This window comes from Terrapene carolina, unplaced genomic scaffold, assembly GCF_002925995.2.
Source record: "Terrapene carolina triunguis isolate 2854851 unplaced genomic scaffold, T_m_triunguis-2.0 Scaffold33715, whole genome shotgun sequence".
Lineage (NCBI taxonomy): Eukaryota > Metazoa > Chordata > Testudines > Emydidae > Terrapene > Terrapene triunguis.
Genome location: NW_020698066.1, coordinates 782,672 through 806,051, shown reverse-complemented (window position 1 = coordinate 806,051; position 23,380 = coordinate 782,672). Strand labels below are relative to the sequence as shown.

The 23,380-nt window shown below is 43.1% G+C and overlaps 1 protein-coding gene across 2 annotated transcripts in view; it reads right to left on the bottom strand.

Annotated features, from left to right (window-relative positions):
• LOC112110660 (programmed cell death 6-interacting protein) overlaps positions 1-8,230 on the bottom strand; it is a 51,106-nt gene extending 42,876 nt beyond the window's left edge. For both annotated transcript variants that reach the window (XM_024205770.2, XM_024205771.3), the window contains exons 1-2: positions 7,941-8,230; positions 445-499 (exon numbers count right to left, since the gene is read on the bottom strand). In XM_024205770.2, the coding sequence (XP_024061538.1) occupies positions 445-499; positions 7,941-8,146 (261 nt within the window). In that variant the 5' untranslated portion in view covers positions 8,147-8,230. The remainder of the gene's footprint in view (positions 1-444; positions 500-7,940) is intronic.
• Between the last annotated feature and the right edge of the window lie 15,150 nt (positions 8,231-23,380).

Here is a 23,380-nt window from a genome sequence, read left to right as displayed (position 1 = left end):
TTAAAAATAAATCAGGTTTAAATACAAAATTTAAAATAGTGTATACTAGCAAATAAGGTGATTGCAAATGAACTCTATAGCTGAATAAGTGCCACTGTTACCGATGGACCAGATCACAGTGGCCTCCAGAAAAATCACATTTTTTCTGAGCCTGCATTTTGGCATCTGTAAAATGAGAGCAATGATAGTTACCACGGGTGAAATCTCAAAGTATCAGGATTAAACACGTCCACAGACACATGTAAGTAGAGAGAGATTAGGAAATGAAGCTAAGAGAGATTAATGTCTTTCCTGGGAGAAGCACTGTCTTAGACATAGGCCTAGAAGAAGTAGTAGTAGTAGTAGTAGTAGTAGAAGAAGAAAATTTAAAAAAGACATCCTGGTTTCCATGAACTATTGTCCCAATACAGTATATGTGAAGCCAATGCAAGTCTTACACCTTACCTGATTTTCAGAAAATGGAAATTTTGGCTCTATGGAACACAGCTGATCGTAGTATCTAGACCAACAGACAAAAGAGCGGAGGTAAATACCAGATTAAGAGTTGTATTGGTCTTGTTTACATTGAGGAAGGAGGGAGGGTTGCCCTCCATACGTAAATCATGGAACTCCCCCACTAATTCTGCAACATTTTGGGAAAGATAACTAGAACATGCAATGTGCCTCCACTGTGGCAGCAATCACTGTGGATCTAGGAGGGGAGGTGGATGGAAGGCAAGGGATACTGAGGACAATGTGTCTCTTCCATCCCACTTCCCACATGTGGTAGGAGGAGGAGAGATCCTTATGCAAAGTGTCCACCGTATGAACACATGACAGACAAGGAAACAAATCTGCCTTGACATTCATGATCATGTTACAGAGAATTAAATTTAAAAAATCATGACATTAAAAAAATCATGACATTAACATAACATTTGCTAACCATCACTATGCTGATTCAACTTGTATGTTCTCTCTACCCCCAACCATTTGTCTATTTTGATTGCAAGCTCTTTGGTCACTATTTTTGCCTAGCACAAGGGGGCCCCATTCTCTGCTGGCCTCCCAGAACTACTGTAATGAAAATAAACTAGAATGTTGCACATTTCCATAGTGGAGCTCATTGCACACACCAAGGGCTCCTTGTTTCCTTCCGGTCACACCCGCAAGCTCCCTGTGTGCCACACTCCCATTCTCCTCTACTTCAGGGATTCCTTGAAAAACCCTCCACCTCCCCTTCCCTCATGCCAAGGCGCCTCTCCCCCCCCCCTTTTCTTCCCCTCTAACGTACCCATCTTTCCCTTGAACTGGAAGGGAGGCACCCTCTCCTTCTCACCCCTCCACCCCAACCCAACCGAGCAGGGTTTGGTGAGGCAGGGCATTAGAAAAGAAGAAATAAAGCCTCTTTTATTCTCCACTCCTGCTGCTAGCTAAGCATCCAACCCACAGCTGTGCAAGCCTCTTTTCTGGTTTACCCAATTTTCATCAAAATCTATAGGGTTCTGCCCACTGATGCCTAGAACACTCCCTGAAGGAACTAATTTGATACAGTGTTCAGAAGTTACGTTACATCCAACAAAGAGAAATGTCATCACTTTTGAGTAGGGCCTCACTTAGCCAATACTGGATCAAAATATGAGACTTGTTTCAGAGTGGTAGCCGTGTTAGTCTGTATCAGCAAAAACAACGAGGAGTCCTTGAGACTAACAAATTTATTTGGGCATAAGCTTTTGTGGGCTAGAACCCACTTCATCAGATGCATGAAGTGAAAAATACAGGAGCAGGTATAAATACATGAAAGAATGGGGGTTGCTTTACCAAGTGTGAGATCAGTCTAACGAGAAATCAATTAACAGCAGGATACCAAGGGAGGAAAAATAACTTTTGAAGTGGTAAGAGAGTGGCCCATTAAAGAAGGTGTGAGTAACAGTAGGGAGAAATTAGTATTGGGGAAATTAAGTTTAGGTTTTGTAATTACCCAACCACTCCCAGTCTTTATTCAGGCCTAATCTGATGGTATCCAGTTTACAAATTAATTCCAGTTCTGCAGCTTCACGCTGAAATCTGTTTTTGAAGTTTTTTTGTTGAAGAATTGCCACTTTTAGGTCTGTTATTGAGTGACCAGAGAGATTGAAGTGTTTTCCTACTGGTTTTTGAATGTTAGGATTCCTGATGTCAGATTTGTGTCCATTTATTCTTTTGCGTAGAGACTGTCCAGTTTGGCCAATGTACACGGCAGAGGGGCATTGCTGGCACATGATGGCATACATCACATTGGTAGATGTGCAGGCGAATGAGCTCCAGATGGTATGGCTGATGTGGTTAGGTCCTATGATGGTGTCCCTTGAATAGATATGTGGGCAGAGTTGCCACCAAGGTTTGTAGCAGGGTTTGGTTCCTGGGTTGGTGTTTTTGTTGTGTGATATGTAGCTGGTGGTGAGTATTTGCTTCAGGTTCGGGGGCTGTCTGTAGGTGAGGACTGGCCGGTCTCCCAAGGTCTGTGAGAGTGAGGGATTATCCTTCAGGATAGGTTGTAGATCCTTGATGATGCGCTGCAGAGGTTTTAGTTGGGGGCTGTAGGTGACGGCTAGTGGCATTCCGTTACTTTCTTTGTTGGGCCCGTCTTGTAGTAGGGACTTGGTATATTTAGTGCTGAGCTAAAGCAAGGAAGACAATTCTAAAATGAGGGACCAACAAATTTAAGAGACTATATTTCATGATCCATGAATTCTAGAAGCATACCTTACACAAGTGGAAAGGATAGAAATTAGCATTTTTCTCTATATTTCACTCTTGGCAGGTGACAAAACTTAAAATCAAGTCACTCAGAACAATGGCTTCCTTCTTTTCCTCAATAACACCTCCATTCTGATAGGAATGTAATAGGCTCTCTAAAAGTGCTAGTTAGAGATTAATGCTGTATACCATTTGCAAATTGGACTTCCAAGTGGATTGCAGATGACAAAGCAGTTTATTTCTAGCATTTCAAGATAGCAGCTACTAAAAACCATCTTTAAGTCAAAGTAGTTAGTGAATGTATGGCACAGAGAGAGGGGGGGGAAGATGAGCTGGTGATGACAGAAGTGATTTTCAAGTCCCAAAATCACACAGCCTGCTGAAGTATTTGTACTTACTTCCTGTTCACTTCTAGGTTCAATTCAAAGCGTTAGTAATTAACTTACTTTACATCCTTAAAAAAGAATACAGGCCTAGTCTACACATAAAAATTAGATTGACCTAGCTACATTGCTCAGGGCTCTGAAAAAGTTTGCACCTTCTGCGGAGTAGTTAGGTCAACCTAAGCCCACTGCAGACTCAACTTGGCTGTCAGAAAAATTCTTTCCTAGTCCGAGCTACCACTTCTCAGAGAGGTGGATTACCCACATGGAAGGGGTTTTTCCATCTATCAATGTAGGAAGCAGCTACACTACAATGACATAGCTGTAGCACTGTAGCTGTGCCACTGTAGTGTAGATATATCACCTAGATACCCTTAAGTCCCTAAATGGCCTACAACCTGGCAAGTAAAGTCAGCTGGCCAACTCTCACCATTTTAGAGTCAAATACTCTGGGAATGGCTGTGGTAGATCTTTCACTTTATGACCCTTACACTCCCTTTGGAATTTCACACATATACCCCTTTTTATGGGCTTCTAGAGCCTAAATTTAGTCAACTACAGAGTGGAGTGGGATGTGAATTTATTTTATGTAGCTTCTGTCTGATAGCCTGCTTTATTTCCCTACAAAATGTTGATAAATACAATAAGAATTTATTTTTGTATTAAAAAGGGATAGTCAACATTTTTTAAATTAACAACAAAGAAATTCCAGTTTGATATAAATAGGCATGTCCTTTTTTAAAATCCTTATTGAAAGAATTATTCTGCTTCCACGTTGACATTTATAAACATCTTTTGGAGCAAGTGAATGCTATACAGTGAAAACACTATGACTGTAGACATACACAAAGTCAACCAAAAAAAAAAAGATTTCCCTCCCTTACTAGATTCTTCAGTTGTAATAATCGTAGGTGTTACCAAAGTAGGCACAAAATTCTCAGACAAATGAGAATCTCAAATTGTTGTGTCCTTGCCACAGAGCTGCTGGCTCCTTTAAGACGAGTCTAGGCCCAGGCTACCCTTACAAGGCTCGTTCCCCTTAAATTAGCTTATCTAGGCTGTTAATTGAAGAACAAACACCTGAGCCTGTTAAAAAGCTATCAGGGCTGAGCTGCAGGATGGTGCTTGTGACACATATTGAAATGCCATACAGTATCTTTGGAGACCATAATGTATCAAGTGTGTGCATCACTGTGGGCCAGGGACTGAATGCAACTCCAGGGGATCAGGTTATCACAGCTCCCCCAAGAACCAAACATAGTGGGGGGTGATTAAGGTGAATCATTTTGATTGTAAATTCCTCCACAGAGATGCCAACCCTTAGGGAAGCTTGCATACACTGGTTCAAACTGGGTTTTCCAGAGACAAACACAAAGAAAGGACTTTTGGGATAAAAATGCTGCGTTGTAGAGGGTCTGGAAAAACTTTGGCCTATGAAAGCCCCATAAGTCTGATGTGCAACCTCTGGAAAGCTTTTAGCATGCAAATAGGAACTTTTGTTGTTACTATGTTTTCTCTGTAATGCTTTTACCTAAAGAATAAATGTGCTTTTTTAGAGAGAGCGCGCTTGTGGTAAACCGTAACTGCTGACAATACACTGTTCATAGCCCTTGTAGAGAAAGCTTCCTTGGGGTGATCTTTATGGGGTCACTTACTTAGGTTTTGTGGACAAAGTTCACTGGTGGAGTGGCACTGTGCCCAAAGATCTGGCTCACAGGATATGTAAGAAAGGTGGCATAGGGGATGAGACAATTTATATATGAAGAACTGCCTTTTCTATGGAGATTAAAATGAATGTCCTACCCTCTAATATACAGGTTTGTATTAACTGATGCCACAGGAATACTGCTACAGTATATCAGTATTTCAATTTATCGATAATTCTTCTGCTCTTCTGTGAGAGTTGGGAAGCTATTGGGTTGTTTTTTGTGGCAAAGTTAAAGCATCACTGTAGACACTGCCATTCATTATATCGCCAGAACTGGCCTCCCCCACTATCCCACAATGCCCACCGTAACCGCTCTTCTCTCTGTCTTGAACTCAGGCCCTACAGGAATGCGCCCCTCCCAGGCGACGGGGGAGAGGGGGGAAGAGGGACATAGGGGGCAATTGCCCAGGCGATTTAAAACGGCCAGGGGGCCCCCAGACATTGCCACAGTAGCAGCAGAAGGCACTTTTAAATTGCCCAGGCGGCCCGCAGGACTCCTAGACACACACGGGATGGTACCGACAGTGGTAAAGGCAGCCAAGCGCGCATGTGGAAGCCCTGGCTGTGCTGGAAGAGCTCACTGGGCACCGGCTAGCACAGGAGGCGGCAGCAGCAGCTCGCTGGGCACTAGCCAGCGCAGGCAGCAGCACCGCCCAAACGTCAGGCGGACCGTTCTGCTCTGGGGCCCGAAATTGCTGTCAGCGGGCCTGGCACCTCCTCTTTCAAAGTTCCGGGAAGTCCTGACAGCTGAGCATACCATTCAGGCAGCAAAGAGCAAATCATTATCATGGAATTCTCCTGCTCTCCCCACACTAGGAACACAGCACCAGGCAGGTTCCTGGTGGGGGTGGGAGAGGAAACGGGACAGGACGCTGTGCAGAACCAAGGAGGAAGGTGGGGACTGATGAACTCAGCTGCCCTGCATCTAGCTATGTATACATGCGCCCCTCCCATTTCAAAGCTTCAGGAAGCTTTGACATTTCTCAGAGCGGAGAGTTCACAGAGCTGTTGAGGAGGTTGCTCCGAGCAGCTGAGGAGACTGGGAGGACTCAGAGGGAATCACAGAACCATAGGCAGGCAAAGCAGGATGCGGGGGGCGTTTACACACTGTTTCTGGTCTCTCCGCACACACATCAATCCCCGTCACTCACTCACACACACACACTTCAGTTGAAAAGCAGCTGGCAACCTACTAGGATGCCCACGGAAGGATGGGATTGAGAAACCTGCATCATGTGATGCTGTACCTGCCCCAGGAGGCATTGCACACCATTCCCAAAGCACCCTGCAGCCCCTTGCACAAGGGGATAGCTACCCACAGTGCACTGCTCTCCGTGTTGATGCAAGAGCTGCTAGTGGGGATGCACTCTGCAGACAAGGAGCATAGTGTGGACATGCAACAGTGGTTTAAATAAAGCCATTTAATTAAAGCGGCATAACTTTTGTCGACAAAACTCTGTAGTGTAGACAAGGCCTAAAAAATTAGTGTCTTCATTCAAATTCTGACCATTTGTGTAGTATGTTTTAGTGAGTATACCTGGTTACTTTCAATATTTATTAAGTCACTATGTAGAAGGCACTGGTTTTCAAAGAACGTTTTCCATTACCACCTTCATGAGAGTCTGGTGAGTTAAAGACTCAAGTTCTTTCATTTGCTCCCCCCTCGACCCCCCGAGCTTTCACTGTGTACTTTCAGAACACAAAGTACACAAAACACTCTGAAGTACTGATTTCTCCTTTACTATTTAATAGTGTAAGCCTTAGGTTGGTCTAATTTGCATTTCAGAAGTCTGTTGCTCATATGGGCCCTTTTACAGTACCTTTTGCCTGTGTAACTGGACAGTATAACTTGCTCTCCTAGCTGTCAAAGCAGCTTACTATTTGGGATATTTCCAAGATCTTAACACAGGGATTTTGCCCCATTAAAGCAGCACTGACAATTTGCCAAAGGGCTTCACACCATTCACATAAAACTTAACAGATTGCAGCCATTCCTTCAATTTAGCAATACATGTGTCAAACTACAAGTCCCAGCATGCATCCTATCATTTGGAAATTAGAAGAAGTTACTTGGCACGCTGAAACCTGTAATCAACCCCCAGATCAGTGTTTCCCAAGCAAACTGTGCCTAATCCAGTGGGGATGAAGAAAGATGGAGCGCTTCCATGGGTAAAGGAGCAGGTGGGCCGCACAGCATCCCCACAGCTGGACACAGAAGCAGTTCAGGTGTACAGCGTTGCGGGTTAGAAGCAGCACCACAGCTGCCCACGGTTCCTTTTTCTCCTATGCCACTCACCTAGAGTGCAAGAGTCCTGGCACAGCAGAGCCACAGACACACTCCCTCATACCAAGCAGATCACAGACATGCGCTGCTTGGGAAGCCGGGAAGAGGCGCAAACACAAGACAACAAGTTAAGAAGCAACAAACGTGACAGAAGCGAGGAGAAGGAAAACAGAGGAGGCGACGTGAAAACAGCTCAGCTCACGGCACGGGGGGGCAGGAGGGAAGAGCTGTAAGCCATAGGAAAGGGGCAGTAACGTCCGGAACTACCACCTATGGCAACGGGCCGGAGACAGCGGGCGGAGAGCGCCCCCCGGGCAGCACCTCCCTGCCCCGACCCGCGGCCTCACTCAGGCCACTGGGCTCGTGGGGGCCAGGCCGCCAGCATGACGCGACGCGGCCTCGCACCACGGCCCGGCCAAGGTGTCCCGGCAAGTTGAGCGGACCCCTGATGTCACGCGGGAGACGCCCAGGCGGCGCGAGCACATCCCCGGTAAGAAACCGCCGCGCTGGGAACACAGCCAGGGGGCGGGAGGAGGGGCAGAAACCCTGTTACCCCCCAGGGGGAGGGCGACGCGACGCCCGGGGCCTGGCTGGGAAACACCGGGTCCGCTCTGCAAGAACTTCCCACAAATAACACTACCGCCTGCCCCTCCCCCCGCCCCTTCCCTTCCCATTCCTGCTCCCCCCTCCCGCTCGCGCGCACAGCCGCCGCCGCGGGTGTTTGCGCTCCACCCGGCTGGCGCCGACCTGTCCGGACGGGACAGCAGCACAGGCCTGGCGTCGCTCTCCTCTCCTCCCCGCCCCCCCCTACCGTGGAGCCCGCCCGCGCGTGCTCCCCCCCCCGCACCTCATCAGCGTCTCGAGCGAGCTCTCGTGCTTGTCGAGTGGGCGGCCGACCGCGCTTTTGCGCAGCTTGTTGAGCTCCTCGGCCGCGCGGCAGTGATCGCTCTGCGCCTCCCCGGCCGGGTACGTCTGCTGGATGAACTTGCAGAGCGGCTTGGCCAAGTCCACCTCGGAGGCCTTCTTCGACTGCACCGAAATAAAAGTCGCCATGTTTCCCTCCCCCTGCCTGCGCTTGGTGGGCCTGTCCGTCCGCCCGCAGCCGTACAGAGAACTGCCCGCGCCCACCCGCCGCACTTCCGGGATCTGCGCAAACTCTGACCTCAGCACGGCACGTCAGTCAGGCGCTTTCCCCAACCTTACTCCACCCGGTTCCCCTAGCCCCGCCCCGCAACGTCATCGTCGAGCTCCCTCTCTCATAGCCCCGCCCACTTCCTCTCCTCCCTAGCCCAGCCCCGCGCCTCAAATCCTTCCCCCTCCCTCCATAGCCCCTCCCTCTGTGCCCCCCGCCCCCACCACTCCAGGGTAATTCAGCGCTAGGTCCCTGTGCAGTGGCGCTTCCCTTCCGCTCACCTGGTCTCAGTAACCAAGGGCGGGCAGAGCGGAGCGGAGCGACGCAGGCTGCCCTGTAGCTCTCTTGTGAGCCAAACGAGAGCTGGTCCCTGACATTATTCTTACACGGTTGTTCTTCTGCCCTCCCCACGCCCCCGTGTTGTTCGTTTCATCTACTTTTATGTTTCTTAAATACGATTGCAAGCTGAGTGTTTCTTACTAGATGGGCCTTGTCTGCTAAGACTGCTGAGTGCTAGTGTAATGCAAATAATAAAACTGAACGATTTTTATTTTAGGATTTGTTTTTCTACATTGATATTTACTATATTATAGAAGGAGCCAGTAATGACTGTTATATTTAGATTGCCTAATACTTTTCATTAAAAATATTCTTGCAGTCTTTTTTTGAGACGCTCTAACAACCTCCATTGTTTGCACTTGGCTTCAAAATTCAGCAGGGAAACAAAGCCTCAAGTTAGAAAAGTGCCTTCCCATGACCCCCCTCCCTTTGAAATTTCATTCAGGTTTGGCTGAGTTATAAACTTCTGAAAATCTCCATTTCACTTCTGTCACTTGTGTCTTTCAGAACATTTTGGCAGCATACTAAAATAACAACAGAAACATTTCACTCTGTCTATGCAGCACACTACACTGTGAATACCTGGAAGCTGCTGGAGCAGCAAACGGTGGGAGAAAGAACCTGAATGGGCTCTCAAACCCAGCCCCAGCCTATGATTCCAGCATCCCATCACATTCCATCCCCTCCACTTGACGCACCACATGAGTCAGAATGTCCCCCAACTCCCATCAGGAGAGACAGCTGGACCAGGCTCCCCTCACGTAACCCCAGGACCTAGCATATGATCCCACCAGCTCATCTCCATTCAGGGAACACCACATGGATCAGGATGTCTCCTATGATCTAGCTGAAGGGAAGGGAAATACTTAGCCGGGTTGGGCTTCCCTTGACCACCCCCTGAATGGAGTATATGGCACCAATAGCTCACCCCCAGCCCCCACTGGGATAGTAGTCTTTTTCTGCTACTAACTAATAGTCCTGTAGCTTGAGTAGTAGCTATCTGTGCTGAAGGTTCATGGTTCAAATGCTGTTGATAGGGGAAGGGGGGAGATTGTTACAGTGGTATGTAACATAATTTGTTGTTATATTTTTCCCTTTAAAAAAAACTATAAAATTGCATGCAAAATTAAAATAAAGTTATTTAAAGCTGCAAAGTCAAGCACTCAAAAGATAGGAAATATCGGACTTCCAGTTGCTCATGCAACTTTAATTTGCTCTCCTTGTGCATATGTACTATTATGCAATCTTTAACTACATGATCACATGCAATTTTTTCCACCGGACTCCTGCCTAATTCAGTGCAAAGGTTGGACACATGATGAGGCAGAATTAAGTATGCACAAGCAATCAGAAATCTGGCATTTCCTAACTTAACATCACTTGACTTTACAACCTAAATAACTTTATTTTAACATTTGTTTTGTATACAATTATTATTTATTTATCCAGCACCATAAGTGGGCATGATGCTTTCTTTACAGACAAGTAAAAGACAATGGACCCAATCCTGCATCTACTGAATTCAGTGTGAGCTGTGATACTGATGTGATGCTGGCAGACCAGGTGGCAACTGATGCTAAGGTCCAGGCATGACAAATGCATAACTGGACAGTCTGGTTTACCTGTGGGTTAGTATTAGGGCTGTCAAGCGATTAAAAAAAAGTAATTGTGATTAATCCCACAATTAATCGCACTGTTAATAATAGAATACCATTTATTTAAATATTGTTGGATATTTTCTACATTTTCAAATATATTGATTTCAATTACAACATAGAATACAAAGTGCACAGTGCTCACTTTATATTTATTTTTTATTACAAATATTTGCACTGTAAAAAACAAAAGGAATAGTATTTTCAAATCACCTAATATAAGTATTGTAGTGCAATTTCTTTATCATGAAAGTTGAACTTACAAATGTCAAATTATGTACAAGAAAAAAATACATTCAAAAATAAAACAATGTAAAACTTTAGAGCCTACAAGTCCACTCAGTCTTCCTTCAGCCAATCGTTCAGATAATCAAGTTTGGTTACATTTGCAGGAGATAATGCTGCCCGCTTCTTGTTTACAAACAGGGCTGGCTCCAGGCACCAGACGAGAAAGCACTTGCCTGGGGCGGCACATTGTAAGGGGCGGCATTCTGGCCAATCTTGGGGCGGCACATTCCGGCCGCCCTGCCGTGGTTCTTTTTTTTTTGTTTTGTTTTGCTTTGGCAGCCCGGTCCGCAGATCCAGAGCCCCCGGCCAGCTCCCCGCGCTCCGCCAGTCCCAGCCCAGCCCTGCAAGGGCATAGACCCCGGCCCGGGGGGGGCAGGAACTAGCGATCCCCGCCACTCACCGTGCTGCCGGGCTCCCCGGGACATGCCACTCCCCGCCGCCTGCACCGGCCTCCGCCTCCCGCACAGCTCTGAGCCCTGCCCGGCTGAGCCACCTTTAAAGGAGCGGCTGAGCCAGCACCTCCTGCAGCTCCCAGGGGCTCTGCCTGCCCAGCCGGGAGAGGCACCCCAAGGCCGGAGGGAGGAGCTCCTCTCGTCAGGCTGCGAGCGGGCTGCCCATGGGTGGAGGGAGCAGGCGGGCGCTGCCCTTCACCCCCCTGCGAGCCGCCTTGACCGCCCTCCACGCACTCCCTGTGGCTGCCGTGGTTTTTTTTTTGCTTGGGGCAGCAAAAAAGCTAGAGCCGGCCCTGTTTACAATGTCACCTGAAAGTGAGAACAGACATTTGCATGGCACTGTTGTAACCGGCATCGCAAGATATTTACATGCCAGATGCGCTAAACATTCATATGTCCCTTCATGCTTCAACCACCATTCCAGAGGATATGCATCCATGCTGAAGATTGGTTCTGCTCGATAACAATCCAAAGCAGAGCGGACCAATGCATGTTCATTTTCATCATCTGAGTCAGATGCCACCAGCAGAAGGTTGATTTTCTTTTTTGGTGGTTCGGGTTCTGTAGTTTCGCATCTGAGTGTTGCTCTTTTAAGACTTCTGAAAGCATGCTCCACACCTCGTCCCTCTCAGATTTTGGACGGCACTTCAGATTCTTAAACCTTGGGTCGAGTGTTGTAGCTATTTTTAGAAATCTCACATTGGTACCTTCTTTGCATTTTGTCAGATCTGCAGTGAAAGTGTTCGTAAATCAAACAACATGTGCTGGGTCATCATCCGAGACTACTATAACATGAAATATATGGGAGAATGCGGGTAAAACAGAGCAAGGGACATACAATTCTCCCCCAATGAGTTCAGTCACAAATTAAATTAACACACTATTTTTTTAACTAACATCAGCATGGAAGCATGTCCTCCGGAATGGTAGCTGAAGCATGAAGGGCCATAGGAATGTTTAGCATATCTGGCACATAAATACCTTTCAACGCCTGCTACAAAAGTGCCATGCGAACGTCTGTACTCACTTTCAGGTGACATTGTAAATAAGAAGCAGGCAGCAGTATTTCCTGTAAATGTAAACAAACTTGTTTGTCTTAGTGATTGGCTGAACAAGAAGTAGGGCTGAGTAGATTTGTAGGCTCTAAAGTTTTACATTGTTTTGTTTTTGAGTGCAGTTATGTAACAAAAAAAAATTTACAGTTGTAAGTTACACTTTCACGATAGATATTGCACTACAGTACTTGTATGAGGTGAATTGAAAAATACTATTTCTTTTATCATTTTTACAGTGCAAATATTTGTAATAAAAAATAATATAAAGTGAGCACTGTACACTTTGTATTCTGTGTTTTAATAGAAATCAATATATTTGAAAATGTAGAAAAACATCCAAAAATATTTAATAAATTTCAATTGCTATTCTATTTAACAGTGCGATTAATCATGATTAATTTTTTTAATTGCAGTTATTTTTTTGAGTTAATCATGTGAGTTAACTGCGATTAATCGACAGCCCTAGTTAGTATAGTTAAAATAGATATTAGTGTTATAAAAATCTGTTTTGAGTTTAGACTTTATAGAATGCTTGTAGGGTGCTGCATGTAATAATCGAACTTATAATATCTGTATCTCATGGTATAAAGTTATATTGAGTGTTTGCATTGTAAACCTCTATAATTGTGTAACTCACTAAACAGGAAAAACAACATTAATTAAGGTAAAGTGCTGTTCCTGCACACAAGATGGACCACAGGAGGGAAATGAGGCATTGTATAGCATTAAAGGACAGAGACCTTGTTGATTGTATTCCCTACTCCCTCTAGGAAGGGGAGGCCTGCACATGAACCCATCCCATCAGCTTAGATTCTGGGTTGAAGGGGATAAAAATCCCTGACAAGGAGAAACTGGGATCTTTATGCTGTCTGGACTCTGGGGGCAAAGATTCCTAAACATAAGCACGAGATCCCCATGATGCATAGGTCAGCCCTAAAGGACACACAGAGCTGCTTATTATAATTTGTTTGTGTATGTTTCCTGTTTTAACCTTGTAAATAACTTGCTTATTTATTTTCTTATTGTTAATACATTTTTAGTTAATTACAGGATTGACTACAGGCATTGTCTTTGGTTTGAGATCTGAGTACAATTGACCTGGAGAAAGTGACTGGTCCTTTGGGACTGGGAGTGACCTGAATATTGTTTTGATTTGTAATGTAAAGTGACAGTCTGTCACAAAGTCCAGCTTGCCTGGGTGGCAAAATAGACTGGAAAGCCCAAGGGCACTGTCCGTGACTCCATGGTAAGACTGTTACTGGGTTGGTGAAGTCTAATTATAGAAAGAACAGACAACCAGTTTGAAGTTTCTGCCCTGCTTTTAGACAGTGTCCCCCAAGGATTGCATTCACAGTCATGAGCCACTCCCGACAGCGTGACAACTGACTTCAGTAGGAATAGGATTAAGCCAAATGTCCCAGCCTCAAAGAGTTTACTATCTAAGTCCCCAGTCCTGCAAATTCTCATTATGTGCCTTATTACTGACAGTAGCTTTACTGGAATCAGTGGGACTACTCAAGGTAATGTAGCTCTCTACACTTAGTAGTAAGTGTTTCCAGGACCGGGACTTAAACTAGGATATGCAGTGATGAAGAAAAATAAATGTTGAAAGGGAGTGGAGGGCGAAGGGCAAAAATTACAGCAATGAGATCATGCATTGCTTTCGAGCCCTAGTGACCTTTTGTTGGACATTGCTTGACTAATCCATTCAGTGGTTGTTAGTATTCCTAAATCCCTCCCAACAGCACCACATAAGTTATACTAGATGATAGTATAAATCACTAGAGCTTCAGACAAACCAATATACGGACACATGATTTGCTCCCTTGCCATGGATTTATTAGTACTTCTTTACACTTCTGTACTGCATTCTTTCTCAATGCATCCAATGAAGTAGGTTGTAGCCCACGAAAGCTTATGCTCAAATAAATTTGTTAGTCTCTAAGGTGCCACAAGTACTCCTATTCTTTCTCAAAGAATTTCAAAGAATCTCAAAGAATTTTACAAACATTGATGATTTGCTAATTGCCTCCTAACACCTCTGAGACTATGTGTTATTCCCAATTTACAGACGGTTAAGCAAGACACAGGGGGTACATCTACACAGCAGCTGGGAGGTGTAATTCCCAGCTCAGGTAGACATCCACCCGCTAGCTCTGCTTCAGCTAGCACACTAAAATGAGTAACTTGACCATGGAAGTACAGGCAGCAACTCAGTGTAGCCACCCACGTACAATCATGTCTGAGACCCCTAGGTACTCTGTGCTGCTATTTTTAGGCACTAGCTCAAGCAGAACTAGTGTGTTTATGGTTACCCAAGTTGGGAATTACAACTCTCAGCTGCTGGGTAGACATACCCTGAGAGATTAAGAACTTTCCCAAAGCCACACACTTATGAACAGAATTCAAATCTTCTGACTCAGAGTCTTATGCTTTAAACAATAGATCTTATTTCCTTTTTTTAAAAGATTATATGTACTAGAATTAAATGCAAATTTATCATGTGACCTGGTTACAACATAGTCTTTCCCTAAAATAATTAAAAGCTTTGTTGTTTTTTTGCAGCACAAACAGGATTTAAACATGTTTTTAGCATTATGCCAGAGCCATGGATACAGTGAATTTTAGTGTAGATAAATCATTAGCTGTGCCCAGATCGCCTGTCTTCCTCCCCCAACATAAATTATGTATAAAGAGACCACAGACCAAAGTGGTCTCAAGTGTTCTGGCCTTTTTGAAAGTCAGATTTTGTTCTCATTTCACCAGTCTTTTTTCAATGTGCTACGTTACTTTTTCTGTCTGTGAGATTTTCTGACATTGAGAAAAAGTGTGAGATTTTTATACTTGCTTTGTGTTCTTTTTCATTAATTCTGTTGACTAAGGACATTCACATTAATGCAGGATGTTTATTTGGTTTTGACAGGTTTCAGAGTAGCAGCCGTGTTAGTCTGTATCCGCAAAAAGAACAGGAGTACTTGTGGCATCTTAGAGACTAACAAATTTATTAGAGCATAAGCTTTCGTGGGCAACAGCCCACTTCTTCGGATTCTCACACTTCTTATCAAACTGTCTGTACTGAGCTATCTTGATTATCACTTCAAAAGTTTTTTTCTCTTACTTAATTGGCCTCTCAGAGTTGGTAAAACAACTCCTACCTGTTCATGCTCTCTGTATGTGTGTATATATATCTCCTCAATATATGTTTCACTCTATATGCATCCGAAGAAGTGGGCTGTAGCCCACGAAAGCTTATGCTCTAATAAATTTGTTAGTCTCTAAGGTGCCACAAGTACTCCTTTTATTTGGTTTTGGTTTTATTCTTTCTGGCCTTGTTGCTCTGTCCCTGAAATGATAATCCTCTGTAACTTCACAGACATTCCAGCAGCAACTGGTCCTGATATCACAAACGGATGAAAAACAAACAGCAGGACTGCAGATAAGGGACCTAATTCCTGGGTCTATTAAGTCTCCTTTGTTCTGGTCCCCTGAAAAAAGCTGACTTAAATCTGTTAGATTCCACCACATCATTCTCCCATCATTGGGGAATTATCTAGCAACACAGGGATGCCATAGCACTGACTATCACTCCTGCCCATGTGATTGTGGCATCCCCATGCTCAGCTGATCCCCATTTGTGGAATGGACCCTTGATAACATGGGAGACCAGTAAATTGGAATTGCCTTTAGACTGCTCCAACTTATGCGAGGGACCAAACCAACTGCAGTCAGATCCAGGATTGGTGGAATGTCATGGTAATTTAAAGCCATTTCCCCATCCTCCTCTGGTCCTGCACCAAGGATAGCTCTTTACACTAGAGCAGGGGTAGGCAACCTATGGCACGTGTGCCGAAGGTGGCACGTGAGCTGATTTTCAGTGGCACTCACACTGCCTGGGTCCTGGCCACCGATCTGGGGGGGCTCTGCATTTTAATTTAATTTTAAATTAAGCTTCTTAAACATTTTAAAACCCTTATTTACTTTACATACAACAATAGTTTAATTATATATTATAGACTTATCGAAAGAGACCTTCTAAAAACGTTAAAATGTATTACTGGCACGCGAAACCTTAAATTGGAGTGAATAAATGAAGACTCGGCACACCACTTCTGAAAGGTTGCCTACCCCTGCACTAGAGAATCTGTCCCAGGATCTTAGGGCCATATCCTGCAGCTGTAACAAGACAAATAAGGCATCAGGACTGGCACATTTCCACCATACAAGGGGGTCCTAGCTGCAGACAGGACAGATTGGGGGATTGTGACGAGTCTGCCATGCTAGATTCAGATTCATTCCAGTATCCCAGAATTAATGGGTACATCAAGCCTTTGGGAGCTTGGTCACAATAACCAAAATGAACTACCCATAGTCAGATTCTACACTGAGTGTTTGAAAAGGCTATGAAAATAAATAAAAATAGGGGTGCTTTTTACATAATATTCTTCCTGATATTTTCTTGCCTTCTCCCAGCAGACAGCATGTCTTCTACTGCACATTATTCAATAATTCATGATAGCCTGCCCAGCCCTACTATACTGACAGTTCCTGCATTTAGAGTACATATCTCTCTTCCTTCTACTCAGAGTGAAAGAATGTTTAAACCTGTCCCTGGCAATCCTAAAATGGCATCTATAAATTACATAGGGACCTTGTTCCCCCCTTCTATACTACCACACAACTGGTCTTTGAAGGGAGCTGGGTGGATAGGGGGAGGGAATGTGACTAGTGGAACTGTAACTATGAAGATCTATTGACCAAAACGTTTGTGAAAGATGGGTGTGGGGGTTGTGTCTGAAGCTACAGAAGCATAAGAATATAGGAATTGCCATATTGGATCTGACTACAACGCCCCATCTACTCCAGATGTTTCAGAGGAAGGTGTAAAATTCTCATGGTGTATGAGTGCAATTAATTTCTAACCCCAGGAAGTTACTATCCTGTAGCATGAGGGACCTGTAGCCCAGAGGAAGAGTCTATCACCTCTTCTTGCACAAAGCCCGGTTTTCACAGAACACAAGATTTGCCCCTAAGGAATTATAAATCCATTTTACTGCATATTTAATTAATATTTATTATTGTGTTATAGTACTCAAAGGTATGCTCGGCACTTAACAGAAGACAATAAAATTGCAAGCGCTTCAAGGCAGGGACCATGCCTACCTGTGTTTGTATAGAACCTAGCACAGTGGGTATATCTACACTGCAATTAAACATCCATGGCTGGTCCGTGTCAGCTGACTCAGGTTCACCGGGCTCGGGCTATGAGACTGTAAAGTTGTGATATAGACACACAGGCTCAGGCTGGAGTGGAGACTGAGCTCTGGAACCCTGGAAAGAGGGAGGGTCCCAAAGTCCAGGCTGCAGCCTGAGCCCAAACTTCTATACCACAGTTAAACAGCTCCGCAGCCTGAGCCCTGCTACCCTGAGTCAGCTGACACAGGTCAGCCACAGGTGTTTAATTGCAGTGTAGATATACCCAATAAGGCCCCAATTCTCAGTACTACCACCATAGAAATGGAGGGTCCTGTGGCACCTTTAAGACTAACAGAAGTATTGGAGCATAAGCTTTCGTGGGTGAATGCCCACTTCGTCTGACGTGGGTATTCACCCACGAAAGCTTATGCTCCAATACTTCTGTTAGTCTTAAAGGTGCCACAGGACCCTCTGTTGCTTTTTACAGATTCAGACTAACACGGCTACCCCTCTGATACTTGACACCATAGAAATGTTAAATAATAAGGCATGATCCCTTTTCCAAAGAGTTCCCAATCTAAATACAGCATGTGATCTGAGTCAGGAAAACAAGTTGGAGAGACAGGGGTGTAGCAAAATAGGGATCACAGCAGTATGATCACATGGTGACTTAGGTTAAGCACATATACAGTACCTCATGGTAGTTCAGATAAGTTTTTCTTTTTTATATGAATCAAAATTAAAAAGATAATAAATATTCTTGACATGTTTTTTGTGAGCATCGCAGAAAAGGCAAATTTTCAGGATAGATTTAAATGAGGAGAGGCTGCTGACTTTGTGGACCGGAATACGAAGAGCATTGCAGATATAGGACATGACATGAAAAAAAGGTACAGAGATGCTTGTTGGAGATATAAATGAAGGGGAGCAAAGTCGACTGGAGAATGAAGCAATAAAAAACTAGATCAGGTAGGGAGGAAGAGGTGGAGTTATACAGCACCTTGAAAGTCAGCATAAGTTGTTTATATTTGATACAATGGAGCTACTGGAATAATTAAAAAAACAGGGATGATCTTGGATGAGTTAGGAAAATAATTTTATCTGCTGCATTTTGGATGGAGTGGAGCATAAGTCCAAGAGTCCATATATTGATAATGATATTTACATTAAATAGTTCAAAAATATTAGCTATAAGCAGAACTGTTTCTAAACAGAATGCTGCTCAAAGTTTTCTATGAGGTGTCAGTAGCCTCCAGAGGCAGGCAGTATTACTGATTATGTTACTGCAATGCCTGCATTTGTTATTCAAATTCACTATGTACTGTGGATTCAAAACTACAGGAAAAGTAGCTCTTCATTAAACCACAATGCCAGCTGTAATCTTGGGTCTCTGTAAACTAAAAAATCTAATTTATTTTTAAAATACTTAAAAAGAACAACCTATTCAAAAGATTTGTTGTGAACAGTGTCAAACTCTTTTTTTGTTTTTGTTTTGTTTTGCATACTCTTAAACAGCAACAAAGTAAGTACTCTTTACTGTTCTGATACAGTATTTCATATATATTGTTTGTACGTCTCCATATGTTCGTACAAAATTTACAAACCAAAAACCTGGTGGAGGACAGTGACAGTTTTCAGCTCAACTAGAAATAATTCAGGGAGATACTGTCAAACACAGCATAGTTTTTTGAAAATGTCCATATAAAATGCAAATCTGTTTCTTAAAACAAAGGATTTGGATAAACCTATTTGTAATTAGTTGTATTGATCTGATCTGATATTTGCTCCATACTAGTGAAGGATCACATTCTTCCCTCTGATACACACGTCCAACTTAAATGGAGTCAATGAAGGACTTGTCTACATGGGGAGTTATCAGGAAGTTATACTAGCATAAGGCAAGGTGTGAATCTATACTGCAGGAGTTATACTGGTATAACTCCAAGTTAATTAATTAAACTGTAAAAAGACCACTTTTATTCCAAAACAGAGCATCCACATGTGGAGTTATACACCTATAACTACTGCAGTATAGATTGACTGCTGGCATAAACCCATAGTGTAGACTGAACCTACAATGACGGAAGGGTTTTTTCCATCACTTGAGAGATACAAACTCCCCAAGTGATAGTAAGGTTATTCGACTGGCCTAGCCATGTCTACACCAGGGATTAGGTCGGCAGAGCTATGGTGCTCAAGGTTGTGGATTTTTCGCACGCCTGAGCACTGTAGCTATGTCAACCTAAATTTTAAGTGTAGACCAGGCCCTTGCCATATACCAGTATGACTTCCTAATAACTTCCAGTGTAAAGAAGCCTGAAGTCATGCATAAGTATCCAATCCAGATTTGGTCATGAAATCTCTGCAGTCAACATGTATTTAGGATGTGAGCCCACATTTTTGGTACACCTAATCTCTTACATTAGTGGGAGTTTAGACTGCAAAAGGTTCAGGGCATCGGAATGTAAGTTCCTTGGAGAAGGAAAAAAGTCATCTATATTTATTCATTGCTGAACATGTTGAAGGCCCTCAATAAACCATGAATACTGCTACTTTGCATATATAAATTATATTATTTTAAAAATACATGTTTACCCATAGGACTAACTGGGAGATAAGATACCTGTCATATTGCAATGAGGCACATGAAAAGTAAACAATCAAACAAACAAACAAAAACCCAACTTCATGTGATAGTGTACTAAAAATTGCCTTACAATTCTCTTATTCTTTTTACGAACATTTCTTCGAAAAATCGCATAATTTCTGCAGCCCCAAACGGGATGAATACTATAATCCCTGTGTTATTGTTCTAATGCTATACATCTTCAATTAAAAGTTAAAAGAATAACGGAGTAATGGCACTAAGGAGATGCAATCTTTTTAGTGTACTGTTTGGAAAATCTAGTTCCTATAATTATGCTGTATTTTTACTGCTGAATCAGTGCATTTGAAAAAATGTAAGACTTCATTTTTTAAAAAAGCGACAAAGAGTCCTGTGATACCTTATAGACTAACAGACGTATTGGAGCATAAGCTTTCGTGGGTGAATACCCACTTCATCGGACGCATGTAGTGGAAATTTCCAGAGGCAGGTATAAATATGCATCCGACGAAGTGGGTATTCACCCACGAAAACTTATACTCCAATATGTCTGTTAGTCTATAAGGTGCCACAGGACTCTGTGTCACTTTTTACAGATCCAGACTAACACGGCTACCCCTCTGATACTTGACTTCATTTTTTTAGTACATAGTCCTTTATTCATTCCATCAAAGAGATGAATTTATGATTTTACTAAATGCTCTAAAAAACTCAGCTAATACCCCTTGAGATTACCTGTAAAATAGCTATTTTGAAAGTCAGAAAGTGTCCACTTCAAATTCCCTTGTCCATGTTTCTAACAATGTTTATGTATTAATAACTGTAAGTAACTTTTTACAATAATTGCAAAGTAATACCCCTTTGACTCTCTTACTTGTTGCACTATGGGACGCATTTAAAGCAACAGCTACATGGACACTGTGGGACACATTTAAAGCAACAGAAAGATCCCTTTGTAGACCTTAAGAAATGTATTTCATTCTTTATAAGGCATTCGTCAAAATGCACCAGCAATTCAACTCAAATGTTTCCTACTAAAGTTTAGGGTGACCTCCAAAGAGACCAAATGAGTTTGTGCCTTTTTTTCTTTCTTTATGAAATATAAAGAATGTCTAAGGAGTTTTTCTTTGTTTGATTTAAGAAAAAAAAAATTCCCCTCTTTATATTAGAATTTCAAGGAGAACTGGTAGGGTTATGACATCAAATATACCAACAAAATTAAACCTGATTAATAGTGAGAGGTCCTTTTTTACAGGTCCTTTACAGGTCACCATTAACCCAAACTCTCATTTTAATAATATTTTACATTTATACATACAGTACTTTTCATCCCAAAATATTTTGCAAGGTATACATATAGGAATCACTTCACCCACACTAAAATACAGCTGGTATGGGGGTCAGTAACTGGCAATCAGCCCTTACATAGCACACTACTCAATGGTTGGGGAGGAGGAATCTTGGCTAAGGACTCTTCTGAAAAGTGGCACATGATGCAGACAGGAGGTCCCATCAAAAAGACCTTCACACATTAAATTACATGGAACTCAGAAGGATCAGTCTCAACACTGCGTGAGATTCAGTCCTGCGGTTCCAAGGAATCTGTATTGAAAACCAAAGTTTTGGGCAACTAAGCAGTCTGACCATTGGTAGTGAACTCTCATTTTCAGCATTTTAAATAGAGATGGGCCTGAAGTAAACCCCTGCTCCAAATATCCATTGCCTGCCCCGTCACTGCATGAAGCAGTCTTGTGTCCGGAGAGCACAGTAATAAACATTGGTCTTCCTGTGGACTGCAGACATTTGCCCCGACTGAAATCACATGTTGTTTATGTACACAAGCCAAGAAGCATCTGTCCTGCAGTGGGAGCATGAGTTTCCAAGAGTGTGCCAATATCTTTGTTTGGTCAAACACACAATCCACATCTTGGCTGTTGCTAGTTGCCTGTCACCCAATCATGATAAACAGTGAAAGACACTGTAGTTTGTCTATTTAGTAAGACACTCTGTAGGGTAAAGGTAGCATGCTTGAACAGAGGGGGTATTTTCAAAGCCACACAAGCAATTGTCCTTGGAGCACAGACCTTGTGGGTCCACCCACCAATAGCCTCATCTGTGCAAGGTTTGCTTTATGTCCGTTGATAACTTAGGTTCATAACTTGACAACCCCACCTCTCAATGAAAAAAGAGAAAGGGAGAGAGCAAGTTGTCATTACAAGTAATTCTTTAAATGTAAAATCTTTGCAATAAAATTAATAAGCATTTATAGATGCTTCCCTGCATGTAGCATTTGCTGTGTTTCTCTACAGGTATAACAGGTTGGACTTGGTCTGTTGTTTAGCAAACATTTTAAACAAACGTTTTAGGAAGCAAGAAAAACACCATGACTCAACCATTAATTGGGGCAATTTAGAGAGTAACTACATGAGCCATGTCATGCTGTGATATTTCACTGTAGTTAATGACTTCACAAGATATGTCAGGGCAGAATTTGGCTTATTATTGTTCACACATGACTCATCCATGCGATGCAGTTGCAAAAGCTACTATCATTCCGGGATGTATTAACAGGAGTGTCACATGCAAGATACAGTATTTAGTTGTCCCGCTCCACTCAGCACTGGTGAGGCCTCAGCTGGAGTACTGTCTCCAGTTCTGGATGCCAAACTTTAGGAAAAATGTGGACAAATTAGAGAGAGTCCAGAGGAGAGCTACAAAAATGATAAAAAGTTTAGAAAACCTGATCTGTCAGAAAAGGTTAAAATAACTGGGTATGTTTAATCATGAGAAAAGAAGGCTGAGGGGTGGGACCTGATAACAGTCTTTACATATGTTAAAGGCTGATATAAAAGGGAGAATGATCAATTGTTCTCCATGTCTTCTGAAGATCGGACAAGAAGTAGTGGGCTTAATCTGCAACAAGGGAGATTTAGGTTAGATGTTAGGAAAAACTTTCTAAACTACGAGGATTGTTAAACTCTGGAATAGGCTTCCAAGGGAGATTGTGGAATCCCTGTCTTTGGAGGTTTTTAAGAATAGGTTAGACAAACAGCTGTCAGGGATGGTTTAGGTATACTTGGCCCTTCCTCAGTGTGTGTGGGGTCGGGGCTGGACCAAATGACCTATTGAGATCCCTTCCAGCCCTACATTTCTATGATTCTATGATCCTGGCCTATAGACATCATATGAAACATCTCAATAGGGCTTGGCTAATATTAGCAATGTTAGTGCAAGGAAGCTAGTATGCAAATTGTTTTACGAGCTTGGAAGGCTATGCCTGCACCTACTGCATGTACTCACAGCAGTCTGACCTGCCCTGGTTTGGTTTTGTTTTAAGATGAACTTTTACTATGCTACATGGTGTCCTGAGATTACTTAAATGAGTAACCTTTAAAGGAAGATATTTCAATTTTCTTATCTGAGATATAAGCCTCTCCTGAATCTAAAGGAGCTGCATGATTTGTGTATACAAAGACTTCTTTTGTTTCCAATGAGTAACATACAAAGCTCCAATATGGCACTCCCTTTAATATGGAACTAGCAATTTTTATTCAACTGTCACACTCAT